The sequence below is a fragment of the Anastrepha ludens genome, chromosome 5, assembly GCF_028408465.1.
Source record: "Anastrepha ludens isolate Willacy chromosome 5, idAnaLude1.1, whole genome shotgun sequence".
Classification (NCBI taxonomy): Eukaryota; Metazoa; Arthropoda; class Insecta; order Diptera; family Tephritidae; genus Anastrepha; species Anastrepha ludens.
In genome coordinates this window covers 127311482-127329814 of record NC_071501.1, presented here as the reverse complement: position 1 = coordinate 127329814, position 18333 = coordinate 127311482, and the positions used below count along the sequence as shown (strand labels likewise).

The 18333-nt window shown below is 36.1% G+C and overlaps 4 protein-coding genes across 18 annotated transcripts in view; 2 read left to right on the top strand and 2 right to left on the bottom strand.

Moving 5' to 3' along the window:
• Window positions 1-1894: 1894 nt before the first annotated feature.
• On the bottom strand, window positions 1895-5130 carry LOC128865386 (putative E3 ubiquitin-protein ligase UBR7). Its single transcript, XM_054105712.1, has 2 exons — window positions 3807-5130; window positions 1895-2413 (listed from the first exon to the last, which is right to left on the bottom strand). The coding sequence occupies exons 1-2, from the start codon at window positions 4753-4755 to the stop codon at window positions 2037-2039; spliced, it is 1326 nt and encodes a 441-aa protein (XP_053961687.1). The 5' UTR covers window positions 4756-5130; the 3' UTR covers window positions 1895-2036.
• LOC128865387 (radial spoke head protein 9 homolog) lies at window positions 2444-3727 on the top strand. Its single transcript, XM_054105713.1, has 2 exons — window positions 2444-2993; window positions 3050-3727. The coding sequence occupies exons 1-2, from the start codon at window positions 2646-2648 to the stop codon at window positions 3545-3547; spliced, it is 846 nt and encodes a 281-aa protein (XP_053961688.1). The 5' UTR covers window positions 2444-2645; the 3' UTR covers window positions 3548-3727.
• A 3072-nt stretch (window positions 5131-8202) lies between the features above and the next one.
• LOC128865057 (DNA-directed RNA polymerase II subunit RPB11) lies at window positions 8203-9003 on the top strand. Of its 2 annotated transcripts, none has more exons than XM_054104972.1 (4): window positions 8203-8356; window positions 8417-8506; window positions 8560-8734; window positions 8801-9003. In XM_054104972.1, the coding sequence occupies exons 1-4, from the start codon at window positions 8304-8306 to the stop codon at window positions 8834-8836; spliced, it is 354 nt and encodes a 117-aa protein (XP_053960947.1). In that variant the 5' UTR covers window positions 8203-8303; the 3' UTR covers window positions 8837-9003. The 2 variants fall into 2 exon arrangements, with proteins under 2 accessions (XP_053960947.1, XP_053960948.1); XM_054104973.1 differs by having other exon boundaries at window positions 8251-8360.
• Window positions 9004-9988: 985 nt separating this feature from the next.
• The window catches only part of LOC128865049 (restin homolog), a 72172-nt gene continuing 63827 nt past the window's right edge, over window positions 9989-18333 (bottom strand). For 13 of the 14 annotated variants that reach the window (XM_054104948.1, XM_054104947.1, XM_054104953.1 and 10 more), the window contains 6 exons: window positions 16714-16818; window positions 15853-15919; window positions 11241-15055; window positions 11042-11172; window positions 10579-10787; window positions 9989-10520 (listed from right to left, as the gene is read on the bottom strand). In XM_054104948.1, coding sequence (XP_053960923.1) covers window positions 10477-10520; window positions 10579-10787; window positions 11042-11172; window positions 11241-15055; window positions 15853-15919; window positions 16714-16818 — 4371 coding nt within the window. In that variant the 3' untranslated portion in view covers window positions 9989-10476. Of the gene's footprint in view, window positions 10521-10578; window positions 10788-11041; window positions 11173-11240; window positions 15056-15852; window positions 15920-16713; window positions 16819-16860; window positions 17486-18333 lie in introns of those variants that run through there. The other variant, XM_054104962.1, reaches the window with a different exon arrangement.

Genomic DNA, 18333 nt, shown 5'->3' with positions numbered 1-18333 from the left:
TTTATTACATGTTTACTTCATGACATCATTTGAATATGAAAGTGAGCTCCTTTCAGTAATTAAGCAAGCAAGGAAGTCTATGCACGTCTCGGCAGTCGTCTTGATTGGCGCGATAACCGCTTACGCCTGTCACTACATTCAGAGTTGAAGCTTTTGAACTCATTCGCACCACATGATCAGAATAACTTTTTTTATATTAATCGAAAAAATATTTTTAAAAAAGGAGTGAAAGTTATAAATTTAAATAAAAACGGAGCGAATGTTAGTAAATATATTTATATAAAATTTATAAAGTATTTGAAGTCATATAGTACATATATTAAATAAGAATCTGTCATTGATATAGAGGTGTGCACTTCTGAACCACATTCTCCAGTCATCGTTGCTCCAGTTTACGAAATACAAATTGAAGATACCTTCAATCTTTTGTGTTTTATGCTTGTACTTCTTGGTTATTAATTAATTTGGCAATATATGCATATACATACGTACATAGACGGAAGCAAAGAAAATGTGAAGAAAGCTGTGAATGTCCCAACAACACAATTGCTAATGGAATGTTCTTCGTCTGGGAGCGACGATGAAATGTGGTGCCTAGGCTCGTTATTTTCCATTTTATTTGCTCTATTATTATTTTTTTATTTAATACGAGGTAGCTCAACTGAATTTTTTTTTAATTTTTGTGATTTTTCCCGCCAATAATTTAATCAGCTTGCAAATTGTTACTGGATTTGCGTTCATGTACTTCTTTTGATATTTTTCTCTTTGACAGCGAAGCCTCGGAAATTAAGTAACTGGTAATTTACTGGATAATTTTTAAATGAGCAGACCTTGTGATATACCAATGATGATAGATTGCCCAAGAATGATAGAATACAAGACTGTACAGTGATTGCTCAACTAGGATATTTTGGGTTGTTGCTTTCCACGTAATTCCCGAATTTCCTAGTGTTCTTTATCAGGTCGTATGCAAAAATAACCTAGCTATTGTACCATGTATGATACCATCACATTGTTCCGTGTATGATTTTGCTTGTCCGTTTACTTTGCCGAAGCAAAAACAGCAAAATAAACCGAAGAGCTATCCACAACAAGATTGGAGACATTTTTTTTTTTTTTTGAGTAGCTGCCAAGGCGCATTCATTAAAGGTGGTGGCATTAGACCAACAACGATGCTTTGTACGTTTGATTGTCAAAGCAAAGTATTGGCAAAGTAGAAACAAAGAATGAATTCGCCTTGTTTCATTCTGGGCTGACAGCCACATGAGCACGGCGATAGAAAAAAAAAGTCAACTGATTTACCGATACCACCTTTAATAGGTACACCTTGATAGCTGGGTTCTGAATGCGTTAAATTTGCCTACGTACGACCAGTGTTTAAATCGCATTTCTTGTTTCTTTTGCACGCATATTTTTCATGGGGTGAAAAAAAAATATATACGCGCTTAATATTTCTAGAAAAACATTATTATTTATCAAAGGTAATACACATTTTAAACTTATCATAACTTTTTTTCATGTCGGCCAAAGTCAATTGGGTCTGTATTACCCGAACAGGTAAAGGGCCGTCACTCTCGCAGTTCTGCCAACAACATTATTTGGGAATATTTTATGATGTTGCAACATTTAATAACAACAAAAGCAACAACATATAAAACCATTTTGTTGTCGTTATCAAAAGCGTGGTTGTACCAGATAGAAAGTAAAGAAGAAGGAACCTTTAAGATTTTCAGATTTCAAATTTTAATTCACATTTATTGATTTTTTAAGCTTCCTCAAAAATATACATACAAATTTTCTAATTTAATGCATAATAATTTAGACATGTGCAGGGAATAATTCTGAATGGAAACAAGAAGTAAGGGGAACATTTAACATTAAAAAGTCGATATACTGAATTTGTATTGATGTATTTGCACTTATGTACGACATTTGAATGAAATTATGTATGATGTGTATTTAAACTTATCATATAAGGATCATATAAGTTGCAATTGAAATATTTTCAGATTCATATGCCGTCTTTAATTTTCGACCTAGCGACAAAAGTGTGGCTGTCCTATGCCTGCATTTTTTTCGTTGCGCATCTCAGTAAAAAAACGATTAATGTCAGCCTCAGTGACGACTTTTTTGGTAACAGCGAACGTTTGTAAATACTCTTTCAATTTATCTTTCATGCGGTTGTACTCGGTTATAGCGTCTATTTGCTGCACCCGACCAATGGAAGCCAAGGCACGTATACCTTGTTCATATGTGGATTCAGTTGCCCCGCGTTGCTTGCCTCGCTCTTCGTAAGATTTTGCTGAGTCTTCTGTGTCCAATAAGTACTCGACTTTTTCGGATTTATATAAAGCCAAGCATTGAGAACATTGGCATAATGCTGCTCGCCAGTCATTGGTCCAAAATGTAGGACCTGCAAGTTTTAAAAAACAACACAAATTATAAATATTCAAATAATTGAAAGAAATTGTTAATTTTCTTATTTGTAAATATGCACAAAAATTCTCTCTTCAAGGTTGACTACACGAAACTACTCTATAAAAATTTTCTGGAAGCCAACTTCTAGTCAGCTCCATTTTTTTAATCAAAACTATATGTTTTTGTGCAGTTGAATATTTGCTCATATGCAGTAATAAAATACAAAAATGAATATTGAATATTTCAATGAAGGCCTCGAATGCCTTATGTTTTGCGGTCAAAAACTTACTCCCGAGCAGAAGGTTCTAATTGAAAACTCGCTTATTGTTCTGCAAAAAGAAAATCGATTCTCTGGCATGCACTTCTGGGGCCGCATTAATGCCATAACTAGAGACTACTTCATCGCATTCGGCCATACCCAGGACTGCCTAAAAGACCGTAAATATTTCTATACGGTTGATGGATATCAATGGATGCTGTTGCCATTTGTGCATAGCCCAAAAATCTTCCAAGCGACTATTTTATGTCGCGAGCCTTTTATTGGTGATCCAATTCTTATCACAACAGTGGAACTGGTAAAAAATATGCAATGGAAACTTGTGTTTTTAAACCCACATTTCTTTGTCGATAGGATCCAACTTTCGAAATCGATCCAAATCAGGTGATCTCTGCGAATTTCTCGGGAAAAGTTAGATTAAAAGAAGAAGAACGTCTCGCAGCCATAGTATTTATCATTACCGAGGAAAGTGCAGTCTGCCCACGCGGCGCACTTTATAAGCTTACTGATGGACGTGTTGTACCTAACCAAATGTTTCGCGGCCTTAACGACCTACAAGCCAAAAACATTTCCAACTACCAAATACTTCGCCTTCCTCGCTGTGAATTAAAGCACAATTTGCTAAAACGCAGTGATTATAACTACGCCATCGACTTTCTGGACTGTATAGCCGATGTGATACCGTTACGTCAAGCTTTCTCCTTGAACTTAATGCGGAACGAACGTTTAGTAATTATAAAATCTTGCCTATGGCCAGGTATGACATTTTTTCATAAGTTGAGCTCGCGCAAACATGGTTTTCTTTATTTTGGCGACGGCAAGAAAAACTACGACCTACTTTTTATGTACTAGGCAATTGCCTAATATGAATTAGACTATATAAAATACACAAAAATTTACTGTATGCACAACAATTTAAAAGCATGTGAAATTTATTTTAGTTGCTTGCTCTTATTATGCAGCAGGAGCAAATTTATGTTAAGTCTTGCATTGCATTTTCATTAACAACCCTCAGAGTTATTTTTAATAAAACGTTCTGTTGTCGCATTGGGGTAGTGCACTGCATATGGGTTATTGAGAGGAAGAATTGCGATCAAAATATTCAACTTACCTCCTGGGTACTCTTGTTTTCTTCTAGGGCGTCGGCAGTGTTCTTCTGTCTGCTCATTAAATTCTTGGTCGTTTTCAACCTTCCGCCGTTTAGCTTTTGAACAAATATCCTCGGTACATTTCTCAACGGCTTCACTTGGCTCACATGACGATTGCCCACTTTCTGCAGACGCTGCTGTTTTGATCTCAGTCATATTCATTATGTCCGATATGCTCTTATCTAAATCTGAATGCAACTTGTTGTCATTCTCCTCACGCAAAGAAGTATCGGCAACTACTTTCACATTAGCCACGGAAACGTCTGGATCATCTGGCATTTGTAGCGCCAGTCCTGTGTAGTCCTGCAAGAATGTGTGCTTTTGCATGCAATCGCAACAAATCATTTCCCCACAGACATCGGTCTCTGCTATCTTTGCTGCCGATGCTGGCGCATCTAAATGATGGACGTGAAACCAATCCTCACAAACAGTACACTGCAACATCACCTCTTCTGTTGTCCGCTCTGGATCCGGGTAGGGCCGGCGACACTTGCAGTATAAGCCCTGAAAGTTTTGGTTATACAAATTTTCGGCATTGCGCACTTGTAGCGCAGTCATCTCTGAATTAAGCAAACAGCGGTTTTGACCTGCAAAGCGTTCTGTAGGGCAATCACATCGAAAATTACGCTTAGTATATAACTCGATGAGCTCGTGATTTTCGTGACAGCGATAAGAACATGCTAAACAAATTCCAGCACACTTATCCAAGTCCGCGAGAGCATCTGGACAACAAGTCAAGCAAGAGTAGAGGGCTTGCCGTTTAATCGAACCTCGGGAGTATGTGCAACAATTTTCATCGGATGCACCAAGCACGGCATTATATTCCTCTTCCAATTCGCGTTCTTCTTGCAAAACATCAACCATTGTAACGCTGGACTCCTCTAAGGGATTCCTCGTCTGTTCCGGATCCATTTCAAACACACTTTTTCCACTATGAAAAGTTAACAATATTTTAATTTACCTCGCAAACACTAGTCCAGTATGTATATGTAAACAAACTTTTGCGCGCACAACCATCAAAGAACGCAAATTTTTATGAGCGTAGTAGTCTAGACTTAACTTAAATTAACCGAATTTAATAATGAACAAAAATGCGAAATACGTAAGTTTTAATATTTTTATTCCTCAGTTAATTTCGTTGATAAAGTATCAAAACGAGATAATGGAAAAGAAAACAGAAAAGATATATTCAATTGCGTCAAATAATTAGCTGCAAAATTTAGAGTGCGAGATATAATGTAAATCAAATAGCCGGCAGAGAATAAATTGGTGTAGTATGCTTCATAGTGGTGATGTAGTGTGTAGTTCAAGGTGGATTTAATAAGGTGACAGCATTCACCCAGCTGAATTTTTCGCCGTAGGTATGGCTTACGTCAAAATGATATGCTTTGTTTGTATGTATTGGTATGTTTACATTCGTATGTTTACATTTGCTTGCTGATTTTGACATGATGCTTGCACCAAACGCAACAACAAATACATGTAGGGTTTTACTTATATGTGTTTGCTGTCACCTGTAATAAATCCGCCTTGGTGTAGTTCATATCATAGATAACTAGATGTGAAACTTATTCATTTTGAGAGAGAGCGCGCCCATGAGCACGTTTCAAAACTTGGCAGCACTCACACATTATGGGATTTTGAACAGCTGATAGGCGAAATGGCAGACTGCCAGAAGAAACGCGCCAAAAATAACAGACGAAAACAGTTCGTTTTTGCTTAATGGAGAAATTACGTGTTGAAATGTTTATAATTATTTGTCTTAAAATTAATTCAATTGAAATGCAATAATTTGAATTTAAGTGAGTTTGTAGAATCCAAAGCTCGTTATATCCTTTTCGACTCCTACTTTTCATTAGTCTTATGTACATAATGTAATTTTATTGAAAACTGTGTGTTGGCTTATGTAAATTTGTATATACGTAAATATTCTATGGTTGAAAAGCATAGGTAAGGGAACTGAATTTGTGTTTGATATATTTTACTAAAATTCAAGGTAATTTGCTTTAACTTATTCTGTTCGTTGTTTGAGATTTTTTTTTATTACCCAATTTCTGTGTTTTATTAAAAAATCGCAAAAAGTCATGTTTTTATTTATTATTATTAAATTACTTTTGTTTTTCAGTTTTAAATAATTTCATTTACATATAAATTTTTAAATTTTTGGCTTTTTTATGTACATATTTCATACGGATTGTGCTTATTTTTAGTATATGTAGGTGTTTACGAGTGATATAAGGCTATTGGGCAACCGCACACTAAATACTAACCTCAATGGTGGTGTGGAAACTAAAAATTCCAGACCTTTGGTTCAAAAATACCCAATTCATGTTTCTACCGGTGTGGCAATATTGGAAAATGTTATAAAAAATGCACATTTTTCAGCGCTCTCACGAGAAAAAGAGTTTCACATCTAGTCATCTATGGTTCATATCACTTCACGTGATATTACGCTCCTACGGCATGCGATTCGCTCTCATATTCGTAATTCGTTCTCACATTTGTAATTTACTTTTCTATTACATTTCGAATTACGTAATTCGCCATACAGAATTTTTAGAGCGAATAACTACCTTGTGAATCATGAGGTAAAGATTTAAAGAGGTGTGACTGACGCAATTGAAGGTGTGATCGAGATTCTTATCTCGGTCATCAGCGAATTTGAAAGAGCCAGTTGTTGGGCTCACTTAAGGGGTTATACGCAGTTATGACTTTGAAAAAAATCAATTTTTTTATTGCATTTTTGTAATGTACATATATTCAAAAGTATACGCACGAAATTTGAAGTAGATCTAAGCAATACTTTCGGAGTTATACCTAAATATGTAGAGATGCCTAGGCACGTTTTAAGGTAGGTATTGAAACTTTAAACGTGTTTTTTTCAAAACGGCATTTTTCAAGTCGGTGTACACGATATCTCGAAAACGGCTTGTTTGATCGGTCAACCGTTTTAACTCAATCTTTAAAGATACATTTTCTAGTAATTAATCGTTCCTTTTGTAAATCTGATACTTATTTTCCATTTTATAATCAATTTACGGCCAAATTTTAACGTAAAAATCGAAATGATTTCTTTTAAAAGCTGCCATTTTGTGAAAATTCACTATTTTGATTAGCCGAACGATTAATTACTAGATAATCTAATATATTAACAAAATTTGTTTGGTTTTTTGATTTCAGATAATCCAATCCTGAGTTACGATGTACACCGTAAATCATCTTTTTTTAAAGGAGGTTCCAGAAATCGCCTGCAGCGCGCTCTATAATCAACATTTTCATAAATAAAAAATTTTGTTACGTTCTTGAAGGATGCTTTTATAACCGCTAAATTTTCAAATTAAAATATTCTGAAGTTTCTTCAGGATAAATCCTTGACAACCCGTCTTTTATTTGCTTCATAACTGCGTATAACCCCTTAACAGGGGTTATAATAGCTGTTTCAGCGAATGGACAAACCTGTCACCTTTATAATAGGTTCATATAAAACTAGATTATATACTTTTTCGAGCTTAACTCTCAATCCGTAATTAAAAAGGGAGATTACACATACGAAATTTCTCTCAGAGTATAAATATACTTTTTGCTGCGCAACCTTGTTTTTTCTATGTTATCGATAATTATTGTTATCGTAAGGAAAAACGTCAACTAAAAAAACATGGTTGCGGGCAAAGAAAGAGGTTTGTAGATATAATTCTAATAAAAGCGTGAGTCCATAGGCGATTTGAACTGTTTTTGCTTATTATAAAATGTAATAACGGTTTTGGCATGTGTATTGCTGGCATAAATTGTTGCAACCTCAGTAGACATCGTTTACGGATTTCCTCCAACTGTCTATTAATAGCTGCAAATATCGCAATTAAATTAACTATTGCTTCTTTATGCATTTTTTTCATATTGTTAATACTATGTAAATAAAATAATTAAGTAATATCTGAACGTGCTTTTACTTGTGAAATGCGAGCAAATCACTGTCTTCCCTAATTTTCCGCCCCAGAAACAGAGGCGACCACTATTAGAAAACCCTGTTTCTTAATTTTGGTGTTTTATGGTGCACCTCTGATTGGTAATCACGCACCAACCGATATGGCTGTTAGTACATGTACCTATTTTAATTAGTGCTACCAATTGAAAAGAGAAACAATTATAGCCACAGCAAATGTAGCAGATAGATTTCGTGTTCACCAAAGAAATGTACGCGATCATAACTATGGCCTAGTTTGTTAAATGTGCCTTGCCTTATGCGCACCTTATCTTCTTGCCAACTTTACCGTGCAAGCCTCATGTTATGTTAAAGTTATGTCCAGACTTTCGTGTTATCGATAAATGTCACTTTGCTCGACTACAAAAATTGTCAGGCCGTTTGACATTTCGCGGAAATATTTGCGGTTTCAATTATAGATGACGTTTTAACCAAAGCACTATTGTAAGAAGTATTTTTCTTTATCCTTTAATAAAAAAAAATGAATGCTCCACCAACTTTCGAGTCTTTTTTATTGTACGAGGGCGAAAAGAAGTAAGTAGGTATATATTACTAGTTGTTGGCTAACATAAATTTCTGTTTGTCGATTTCTAGAATCATCAAAGAGTTGGACACAAAAGTCACCAATGCCGCTATTTTCACAGTCAATAAGGAGGATCACACACTTGGCAATATGATTAGAAAGTACGTAAAAGTTTAATAATTATAACTAAATTATAATTTATAAGCGCTTCTAGTCAGCTTTTGAAGGATCCCAATGTTCTGTTTGCTGGTTATAAAGTGCCACATCCGTTGGAGCACAAATTTGTTATCCGTATACAAACTACTTCTGATTACTCTCCGCATGAAGCTTTTATGAATGCTATAACTGACTTGTTAGCGGAACTTTCATTGTTCGAAGAGCGATTTAAGGTAAACTAAAAATTATATATGCTGATTATTTGTATAATTTATCTAAATTCATTTATCAACATTTAGGAAGCAATTAAGGAAAAAAAAGAGGGTGGTGACTAAATGCAGCTTGCCACTTCGTTCGTTTTATTCCTTCTTTAGTCTTACTGGTTATTTATTAAGGTAGTGTTAAAAGCCTAACACATGGTTCTTTATTTCTGAAAGTATCCATTTTGTATATTTTTCAAAAGATTTATGCAATAAAAAGGACATATTTGCAAAGTTTTAAATATTAGTTTTAGAAATAAATATTTCAGCAATAGATTTCATTTATATCTATTTTAATACTATCGCTTAATTAGATGTTCGAGGCGTGCGTATACAAGTATGAAGTGAGGACTGATCGAATTAAAAACAAATATTTATCCAACTGATACTTATTCAAACAAGAGCCGTGGAGAGGAAAATCAGTTTTTTTGGTTCAATGAGAATCGAAGCGTGGGAAAGTAAAATAAGTTGCCAAATGGTACGACGGTGCCAAAAATATTTTGGGAAGTGTTTTGTGCTGTTACAAAAACAATAACAACAAATACTGCAACTCAAAGTTTTGGGCATAGAATGTGTTGATAAATTAGTTATTTGGACGTTTCAACATCAAAAATCATAAGTATAAGCCCAGCATATTCTAATTTATACCTCCGCACTTGCGCTTAAGAGTATTATAATTTTGCTCACATAACAGTTGTATGTAACAGCATAAAGGAATAGAGATGGATAACGGTAACGTTTGTTTGATTCCAAAAATTAAATTTTACTAAAATGTGCGCTGGAATATAAAGTTCGGTTCGGACCGAATTTAGCCTTGCTTCCTTCTTTATTATATTATTTTTTTATTCTAAAAAGCCTACATGATAATAAATGAATAGGTAAACTGAAGCAAACGCGGCACTAGCAGCAAAGGCTTTCGGCTGGCTGGTGACGTGTGTTGAGTCAGATGCGACGGAGTAGATCGGTGTCCTCTATAAATTTTGTTTCTAGTGCCTTCGGTGGCGTCTTTTAAAAGAGGAAAGGATCACTGTTATCGAAGTGGTGATGCCTTTGAAAAGCAAGTTCTGGGCAGGATACCAGCAGGTGATGCAGTCTGGCTGTAGCTTGGTAGAAGCGCGAAGGATGGATGCTTGTTTTTTAATATATTTCCTATCATAAAAGAAAAGCGCACTTAGCAGATTGCATAAAATAGCGTAGTTTATTTAGAAAATTACTTTTATTAAGATTTCAATAAACAGATTTTATTGTACATTATAAATTTATTCGCTATCTAATTCAGTTGTATATTTAGAAAATAAACCACAATAAAATTGTTAGTTAACAATTTATTGCATTTCTCCTAAGCAATATAACTAAAGCGCGTAAGTTAGCTCTAATTACTACATACAATAAACAAATTCGTTTAAAGTAATTTTATTCTAATAATAGTTGTACGAAGAATGCCAGAATCGTTTGCAGTTCTTCGTAAAAAATAATACATATTACATATTACAAAGTAAGCAAGAACCAACATGGATTAATTTCTATAATATTTCTTCAATAGTGTTGTAGTAACTGAATGTTGCAAATTTCCGCATTTTCCGCTGATTATCACAAACGCAGAATGTGTTGTAATTAAATTATTTATTTAAAAATAATATCTGGAAAACTCGAAAAGTTCAATATCATGAGGTTGAAAGCGTATTCTTGACGTGGGTTTCATAGATCGAGTTTATTTACCACTCATCATCTTCGCACTCGCCCGTTTCGTGGCCAAAAACTAAAAAAACAACAATTCGTTGAAAGTGTGTCTAATTGCTTGTCTTTTAAAGTTGTACCTTCACATGTTTCACAGTATTTTCGTGGCTCTGGCAATTTCCGGTCCGCTTTCTTCGCGGGGTCATTGAGCGGTGGAGGTGAGTAGTCGCGGACGTCGGATGCTTGAAGTGGACAATCTTCGGTTTCGTGTTTGTCGAATTCATCGCAAATATCACAAAAAACGCGTGGAGCTGGCTTCCGTTTTGCGATCAGCTCAAACGCTTTAGGCCTGGGGAAGGAACAAATGGTGAACAGGAATGTACATAAATGCATTATAATAATTATATGACTGAAAATTTATGTATGCACAAGTACATAAACGCACAATCTGGTATCCTTTGCTAATCTAAAGTTTTACATTGTGTCTTAAAAATTATTTTTTTACTGAAATAGGTGTGAAATTAATTATGAGACCATTTTGTAACAAAAAGCATCACCTGGTTATTTTGGATAACTGACAAGATATAGAATGCTTTCACTTACTGAGTGTAATCCGTGGGTAGAGTCTCGAGCGCCTCGATTTTGGCCTTTAATGTGTCATTCTTCTTTTGCATATCGGCAATTATGGAGTTTAGGAAGTTTATTTGTGCTGTATTGTCTTCTGTTTCTTCTCCCTGAAAATTCATCACACAGAAACAAATACGTTCTCGGTTGCATCGGCAAAGAAAACGTGGCTACTTACCTCTTTAGGAACGCCAGCAGCTAAATTATTTTGCCTCTGAGTGTTAATCGCATGCACCTCATTTATACGACTTTGCAATGCAATTATTTCGCGCGTTTTTTCCAACTCAAGAACTTCAAGTTGGCGTTGTAGATTACTGTTTTCCATCTTCAACGTTTTTTGAGCTTCCATATTACGCAAGTTCTCCTGTTCTAAAGATTTAATGCGTTCTTGTAAATGGTGCAGTTCTGTGCCCTTCGCCGAGGCGGCTTCATCCATTTCATCGATAACTTTTTTATATTCAACAAGTAGGTTTTGTAATTCTGTATGCTCTTGCAGTTGTTGTTCTTTTCCTTTAACAGTTGTCTGTAAATTATCGTATGCCGTACTCAGTTCATTGATTTTAGTGTCTCGATCTAATAGTGTGGCTTGTACACTAACTAAAGCCGCTTGTGATGCTTCCAATTTCGCAGTAACACTTTCAAACTCCATTTGCTTTTCGGTTATAGCGGTCGATTGTAGTTGAAGTTGGGTCTGCGCATCCGCCAGTTTTTGTTTAATGTCGATGAGCTTTTCGCTCAGATTTTCCAAATTTTGATCGGACTCCATTTCGAAGAGTTCGAAGATGTTGGCTGTTTCACATTTTTCTTGTTCCAATACTCGCAGTGCCTCCGACATCTCTGCATTGGTCGCTGAAATATTCGCATTGGCCGCCTGCACTACTTCAACCATATTGCGCAATTCTTCCATTTTGATTTTGTCCTCTTCTGCGATTTTCGTTCTAAATTCCTTTTCTGTATTCGCAAGGTCTAGTGCATTTTGCACGACCTTCAGCTGACACTGAAGCTTTATGGTATCTTCGAGCGCGTTTAATTGTGCCAATTTCAACTGTTCAGCTTCGCCGCGACTTGTCAACAGTTGGTTTACCGTCGTTTTCAGCTCTGATTGCAGACTATCAATCTTTTTTTGTAGTTCTGCTTTTTGCAGCTGTTCAATGTTAAGTGTGCTCGAACCCTCTATCTGTGCTTGCTCCAACCTCTCTCGCAGCTTTTCAGCCTCACTGGTCAGGCTTGTTATTTGCTTGTCCAGTTCTTCCTCTTTTGATTTGAAATCCAGCTGAGATTTAAGCAATTCATCCTGCAAAAGTTTAATCTGCTGCTGCAAACTGGAGATCGCTTCATCCAATCGACCTTTCGTTTGCTCTGCGCTTTTAAGCTGTGCCTCGAAATTTTCTATAATCTTCCGCTCTGCCGCTTCTTTCTCTTTTATAACATTTAACTGGCTTGATGATTGAGTTTGCAGGGCTAGTTTTAGAGTTTCAAACTCTTTAGCTTGTACAGATTTCGCTTCTAACTCGCTTCGTAACACATTCGAGTCGTGCAGATTAGACTGAAGGCGCTGTTCTAAATCTTGCAATTGGTTGTCGAGTTTCAAACGGTCAGCGGTTGACTTATCTGTAGAGTCCTGTAGGAGTTTATTTTTCTGCGTGAGCTCCTCTGAAAGTTTGGTAATAACTGCACTTGAGTCAGTCGATGCGTCACGTAAGGTCGCCAAATCTTTTTGAAGTTGCTCATTCTCACTCTCTAATCCAGTGCATTTTGCCATCAGAGCCGCAAGCTTTCGTGATAAGTTACCCAATTCCAGCTCTTGTTTTCCGCATTTTTCTTCCTCCAATTTGAATATTTCAATGCGCTTAAAACTCTCCTCTGTGGCGGTTTTTATCTCTTGTGTAAGTGTCTCTACTTGGCTACACAATGTATCGATGCGCTGTTGACTCGCTTGCAGCTGACCCTCAAGAATAGCCCGATCCGTGTTTGTTTTGTCCAAGAGTTCATCGTAAGCTCTCTGCTCCGCTGCGACTTGTTGTGATATCTTTAGAAGCTCAGAATTCGAGTCGATAGATGTAGTACGAAGCGTGTTCAAATATTCTTCTAATGTCTTATTTTGTGCGGCCAACGATTCATATTTGGTTTGTAAATTCTCATGTTGTCTTCGCCCATCACTGAGTGCCAGCTCCAGCTTAATGGTCTTCTCCTCGAGTACAGTCAACTGTTTGGTCTTTGTCGATATTTCGTTGCGAGCGCGTTCAGTGTTGGCATGCTCCTGCTCCAACTCCTTCGATGCATTAGCCAATTTCTGACCGATCTCTTCTATCTGGCTTTCTAACTTAAGTCGTTCGTCGTTGTTGTTCGTTTGCATTTCGAGTAAATGCCTTTGGCGTGTGGCGAGTTCTTCATTAAGCTTACGAACTTCAGACTGCAGTTCAGTGAAATTCGAATGCGCTGATGCTACGTCGTTCTCCAATGCCTCATTTTGTGTTTTCAGACTATCACATTTGATATTTAAACTATCTAATTTGCGTGTCAAATCGCCGATTTCAAGTTGTTGCTGACTGCATTGCTCTCGTTGTGCGTTGTTAGTGGCCTCCAACTCGGAACATTTGGCTAACGTTGTGTCAAGTTCTTGCTTCAATTTATTTACCAGATTATTTGTAGTGTCCAAGGCAGTTATGTTTGAGTTTAAAGTATCCACTTTCTCAGCCAGAAAACGCTCTAGCTGAGTGTACGCATCTGCCTTTTCTTTCAGAGCATTTTCCGCAGATTTTACGTCTTCTTTAAGTTTTTTTGCTTCTAACTCGAATTTGTTGAGTCTGGAATTAAGTTGTTGCACACTTGCCGACGAATCGCATTCTAAAGTTTTAATTCGCTGCAGAAGTTGGCTAATTTCATTGTTGAGAGTCTCGATTTCTTGCATTTTTTTATTTAAACTTTCGTGGGATTTATTTGTCTCACTTTTTAGCTTCTCCTCCAGATTCAAATTCGATTTTTCATATTCTGCAAGTTTTTCTTTATACTCCTGATCCGTATCTTTAAGAATCCTTCGAAGCTCTGCTTCTGTAGAACTCGTAACGGCGTTGGCTTCCTGTTGTTTTTTTAATTCGGATTTAAGATTCTCATTTTCTACTGTAACGTCACTAATTTGTTTTTTCAACTCTTCCATAACCATGCCCAATTGCATCATGGCCACTATCTTATCCTGATCTGCAGTGGTTGCAGCCTTCAACTTTTCTTCGAGGCTCTGCTGCAACTCAGCTAAATGCTTCACCTCTTCTTTAGTACTTTTCAGTTGCATTTCCGATTGCTCCTTAACTATTTGCAAACTAACCACATCTTCTTCCAATTTCTTTATTTCTAGTAATTTTTCCTCCAGCTGCGTCTTCGCCTGTATCGTACGCGCTTGCTGGTTCTTCAACAGTTCTTCCAGTGTGGCATTCTCTGCCTTTTGCATACTGAACTCCGCTTTTAACTTCGACAGCTGTTCGTTAACATCATGCAATTGTGCATCACGGGCTTGCAACTCGTTTCGTAAGATCTGACACTCATCTTCGGTATTGGACCGTTCGCTTTCTAACGTTATAAGGATGTTTTTCTGGGCTGTGAGCTCAGCGCTAATTGTGTTTAACAACACGTCTTTCTCCTCCAGTTTAACAACAAAATCAACTTGCAATTGTTGGCGCTCCTTCTCGGCTTCTTCTTTGAGCAGATCCAGCTCATGCCGCAGGTTCTGAATGCCACACGCTGATAGCGAGAATTTCTCCAGACTTTCATCCTTCTCCAGTAGCTCCTTTTGCAATGTATCGTTTTCGTTTCGCAGATATCCTATGTTCTCCTGCAAGCGCTTTTGTTCATCCTCAATGGCAATAAGTCGGACTTCATATTCATCTTTTTGTTTTTCTAATTGTAAGGTAAGTTCGGAAATTTTAGCAGTGGCCGCATCCGCTGTCGCAGAATTAGCAGCAGAGGCGTCTTCTGCGGACAGGTCAGATTTAGTGGTGCCTATATATACAAATAATATGCGTATGTACATGGATTCGGATTCGTGCGTGGATTCGGTGATATGCACGTATGAGTCGTTTATTAGCCTTCAGTTAGAAAAAAGTACCTTTGCTTAAGCAAGCAAAACAGAAACCCGGTACAAGTTTTCTCACAAATAAATCAAGAGTACGATGCTCACATGGATTCAAATCATTAATGCGATTCTTATAGGAGTATATTTACTTTGGTTACAAAATGTTGAAAAGAAGCATTGAAGAGATATTGTGGCTGGCTTTCTTGGCTTTCTAGTAATAGGCAAATAAATATGAAAAAGGCGGAACCAAAAATTCGAATTTAATGCCAAACACAACCTAGAGGTTAATAAAAAAAAACGGCATTTTTGTAATTTCCGTTATTTGTTGGAAAGTGTGGTTATGGAGTTAACCTGGCCGTTTTCTGCAAATAGAATTCTAAAGGAATGTGTCTAACATCTTGAGTCAGACTGGTTGCATGATTTCTAGATATTAGAATATTCTAATTAAGAAGTAAGTTGCCACGCCCACTTCCGAATTTCTTAGTAAACGATGCGTTAAACATACTTTCTTTGTCCCGTTAATCATTTTGAAAAATATACATATATATTTATCGAGTCCAAAGCGGGCGCGATATCAGCTAATAATAATATTTATGGAGGAACATTAGTTGGTCAATGTAAGGCATGTTTTCTCGAAACGTAAAAACGAGAAATATACGGGGGAATATCAACTCATATGTGCAACACGAAACTCAGATTTTTTCAAACTTCAATTATTTCTTACCTATTGAAAGATCAGATAACTTTTTCTCTAATGCTTGAATTTTTTCCTTATATACATTTGCTTGGACCTAAAACGTAAGTATTTGCTTTAAAACATAAAAGAATAAATATAACATTTGCAAAAATGTGTCTCAAAAGTTCAAAGGCATCGGAAACAACATCATTGTATTTACAGAAATATTACCCCATTGCCTTTGAAAGCGGCAATCGATTATTACCAGGTTTCATAATTAAACCTAAACCACAGTTGCAAGAAAAAAGACTCGTACCATCCCGTACACAGTGTGGGAATAGAGACGAATGTATGTGCATGCATTAAGCGTATCTTTCCATTTGGAATTACAATCGAAATTTTAATATCTTCTTGCAAAAAAAAAAATTTAACTGAGATGTATTGATTTACTTCTATAATCCCATTCTGAAAAACGCATCGAAATTTTAGTTTGTGGAATTTTTTGTTCATTTTTGTTTAGATATGTACATTCATCTGTATACATCCTTTGTATGTTTTGAAAATGAGAAAAAAACTTGGGCTGGTTTTTAGGGCTATCATTGTTTTATGTTGTGGTTGAGGGGTAAAACATGCATATACTCTTGTCGGGCATAAAAAATAGGTCAGTACGAAGTTATATAAGAACCGTATACGGCAGTACAAACCAAAAAGCCACTGCAGAATTCATTCTGAATTAAAGTGAAATGTTATCCTAGAACTCAGCCTGTGTTGAGGATGAAATATTCCAGCGTTTCGCCATGATGGCATCACTGGTTTAACAATAATGATGCAATACAGTCCTTCATGTTAAGGATATGCCTGTGAACTTTTGGTAGCCATTTATGCGTATTAGATATACATTTTCCTTACATCGTTGCCACAGTACGTGGCCTCATCAATTGAAAATTGTAAATCCTCTGATTTCTTACGTTCATCGTCCAGAGAGCGCTCCAATTGAACTATTCGTGATTTCAGCTAAAAAAATGTCCAAATACGAGAACAATGAGTAAAAATGCATTGCAGAAAAAAAAGCACACAGCGGTTTAAAATTTATTACACATTTTCATCTTAATATTAAAAGCTTTATATGTTTACATATGCACATAATTATATTCGTTTTATTTATGCTGCTGATTAAGCAGTTGGATTTGGTAAATACAATAAACAAAATTCAATAATAATCGTTTAAAGCAATAAAATTCGCTCAAATAAGTGTAAGTATTTGACAAGTAATCGCGTACAAGAGCACTTGCATGCCTTTTGCTTTATTCTTCATTCTTTATTCTAGATCGTTATTTTTAATTTTTCGTAATTGTTTGTAGTTGATTATAGCACCGGATTAACAACCGATTTTCCTGCTATAATTTAACCAAGTTTTGGTGTTTTAGTCAGAGCTCCAAATTATTTCCATCTATGTCGCTCTCAAGGGGTTTGAGCACCAGTTACATCTAATCTGTATTAAATATTAGGGCATCAGCGTTTTGGGGTCCTATTTGATGCGGAGCGGTGTAAGGATGCTGTGGAGGATGCAGTGTCGTTCGTGATTGCCGTACCAACCGCGAAATTCGCGGCGTAGATCAACCAGGCGAAAGCTGCGGCGAGCGATGAGACGGGCCCAACGATCCGAATCACTGAGTTTACCCTATATCGAATATTGTGACAGTAGTTTGATTGAGCAGTGTTAAAATTGACTATGAAATATTAAATGAAATGTATGTATGTATGCCATTAAATTGGTATGGAAATATGTTTGTATACTATTTATGTATGTAAGTAGGTTGCCCACTTATATAGCGACTTTCACGAAATTTTGTTATTTTATACCCACTGGATTGCAAACTAATTCTTAAACTCGTTAGGGAGAACATATACTATATGTATATATATAGATTTTGTAAGCTTTTTTTCTAGTAGTAGTTGTTCTTCTGCAGGAAAAGTCGCGCAGACAAAGACATTTGGCATGAAAGAGATTCTCTTAAAACCAGTTGTTCGGAGCCATTCTTGGGTTACCTTTTGTAGAAAAAACAAAAAACAATACGCGCACCAGGAATTGGTTGTCATCCTATTAATTATTACCAACACTCGAGCAAGAGGATTTCTTTAATTTTTCCCATTTTCTGTTTATACAATTTTTGGAGTAACTGCAGCTGCTTATGTAAACAGAATAGCTCGGGTGTCAAGAGTTGCAACCCAAGAGTGGAAAGCCCCAACACTTTTGACATTTAGAAACCATAACCGAAAGTCTCGAAGCTAGTGTCGCTGTTTTTTAATTCATGCTGTAATTAATTGCTGTATAAAATATTATAAATAATTAAAAAATAAAATAGAAACATAAACGTATATGTATTTCATATACATACATACATGTGTACATACATCATTAAAAACAAAACAAAAAAAAGGTTCACTATAATTGATTTTATAATAGAAATAGAAAAATTATTATACAGCTTTTGCCTTTGTCAATGGTGTAGAAACTAACGAAAAAAA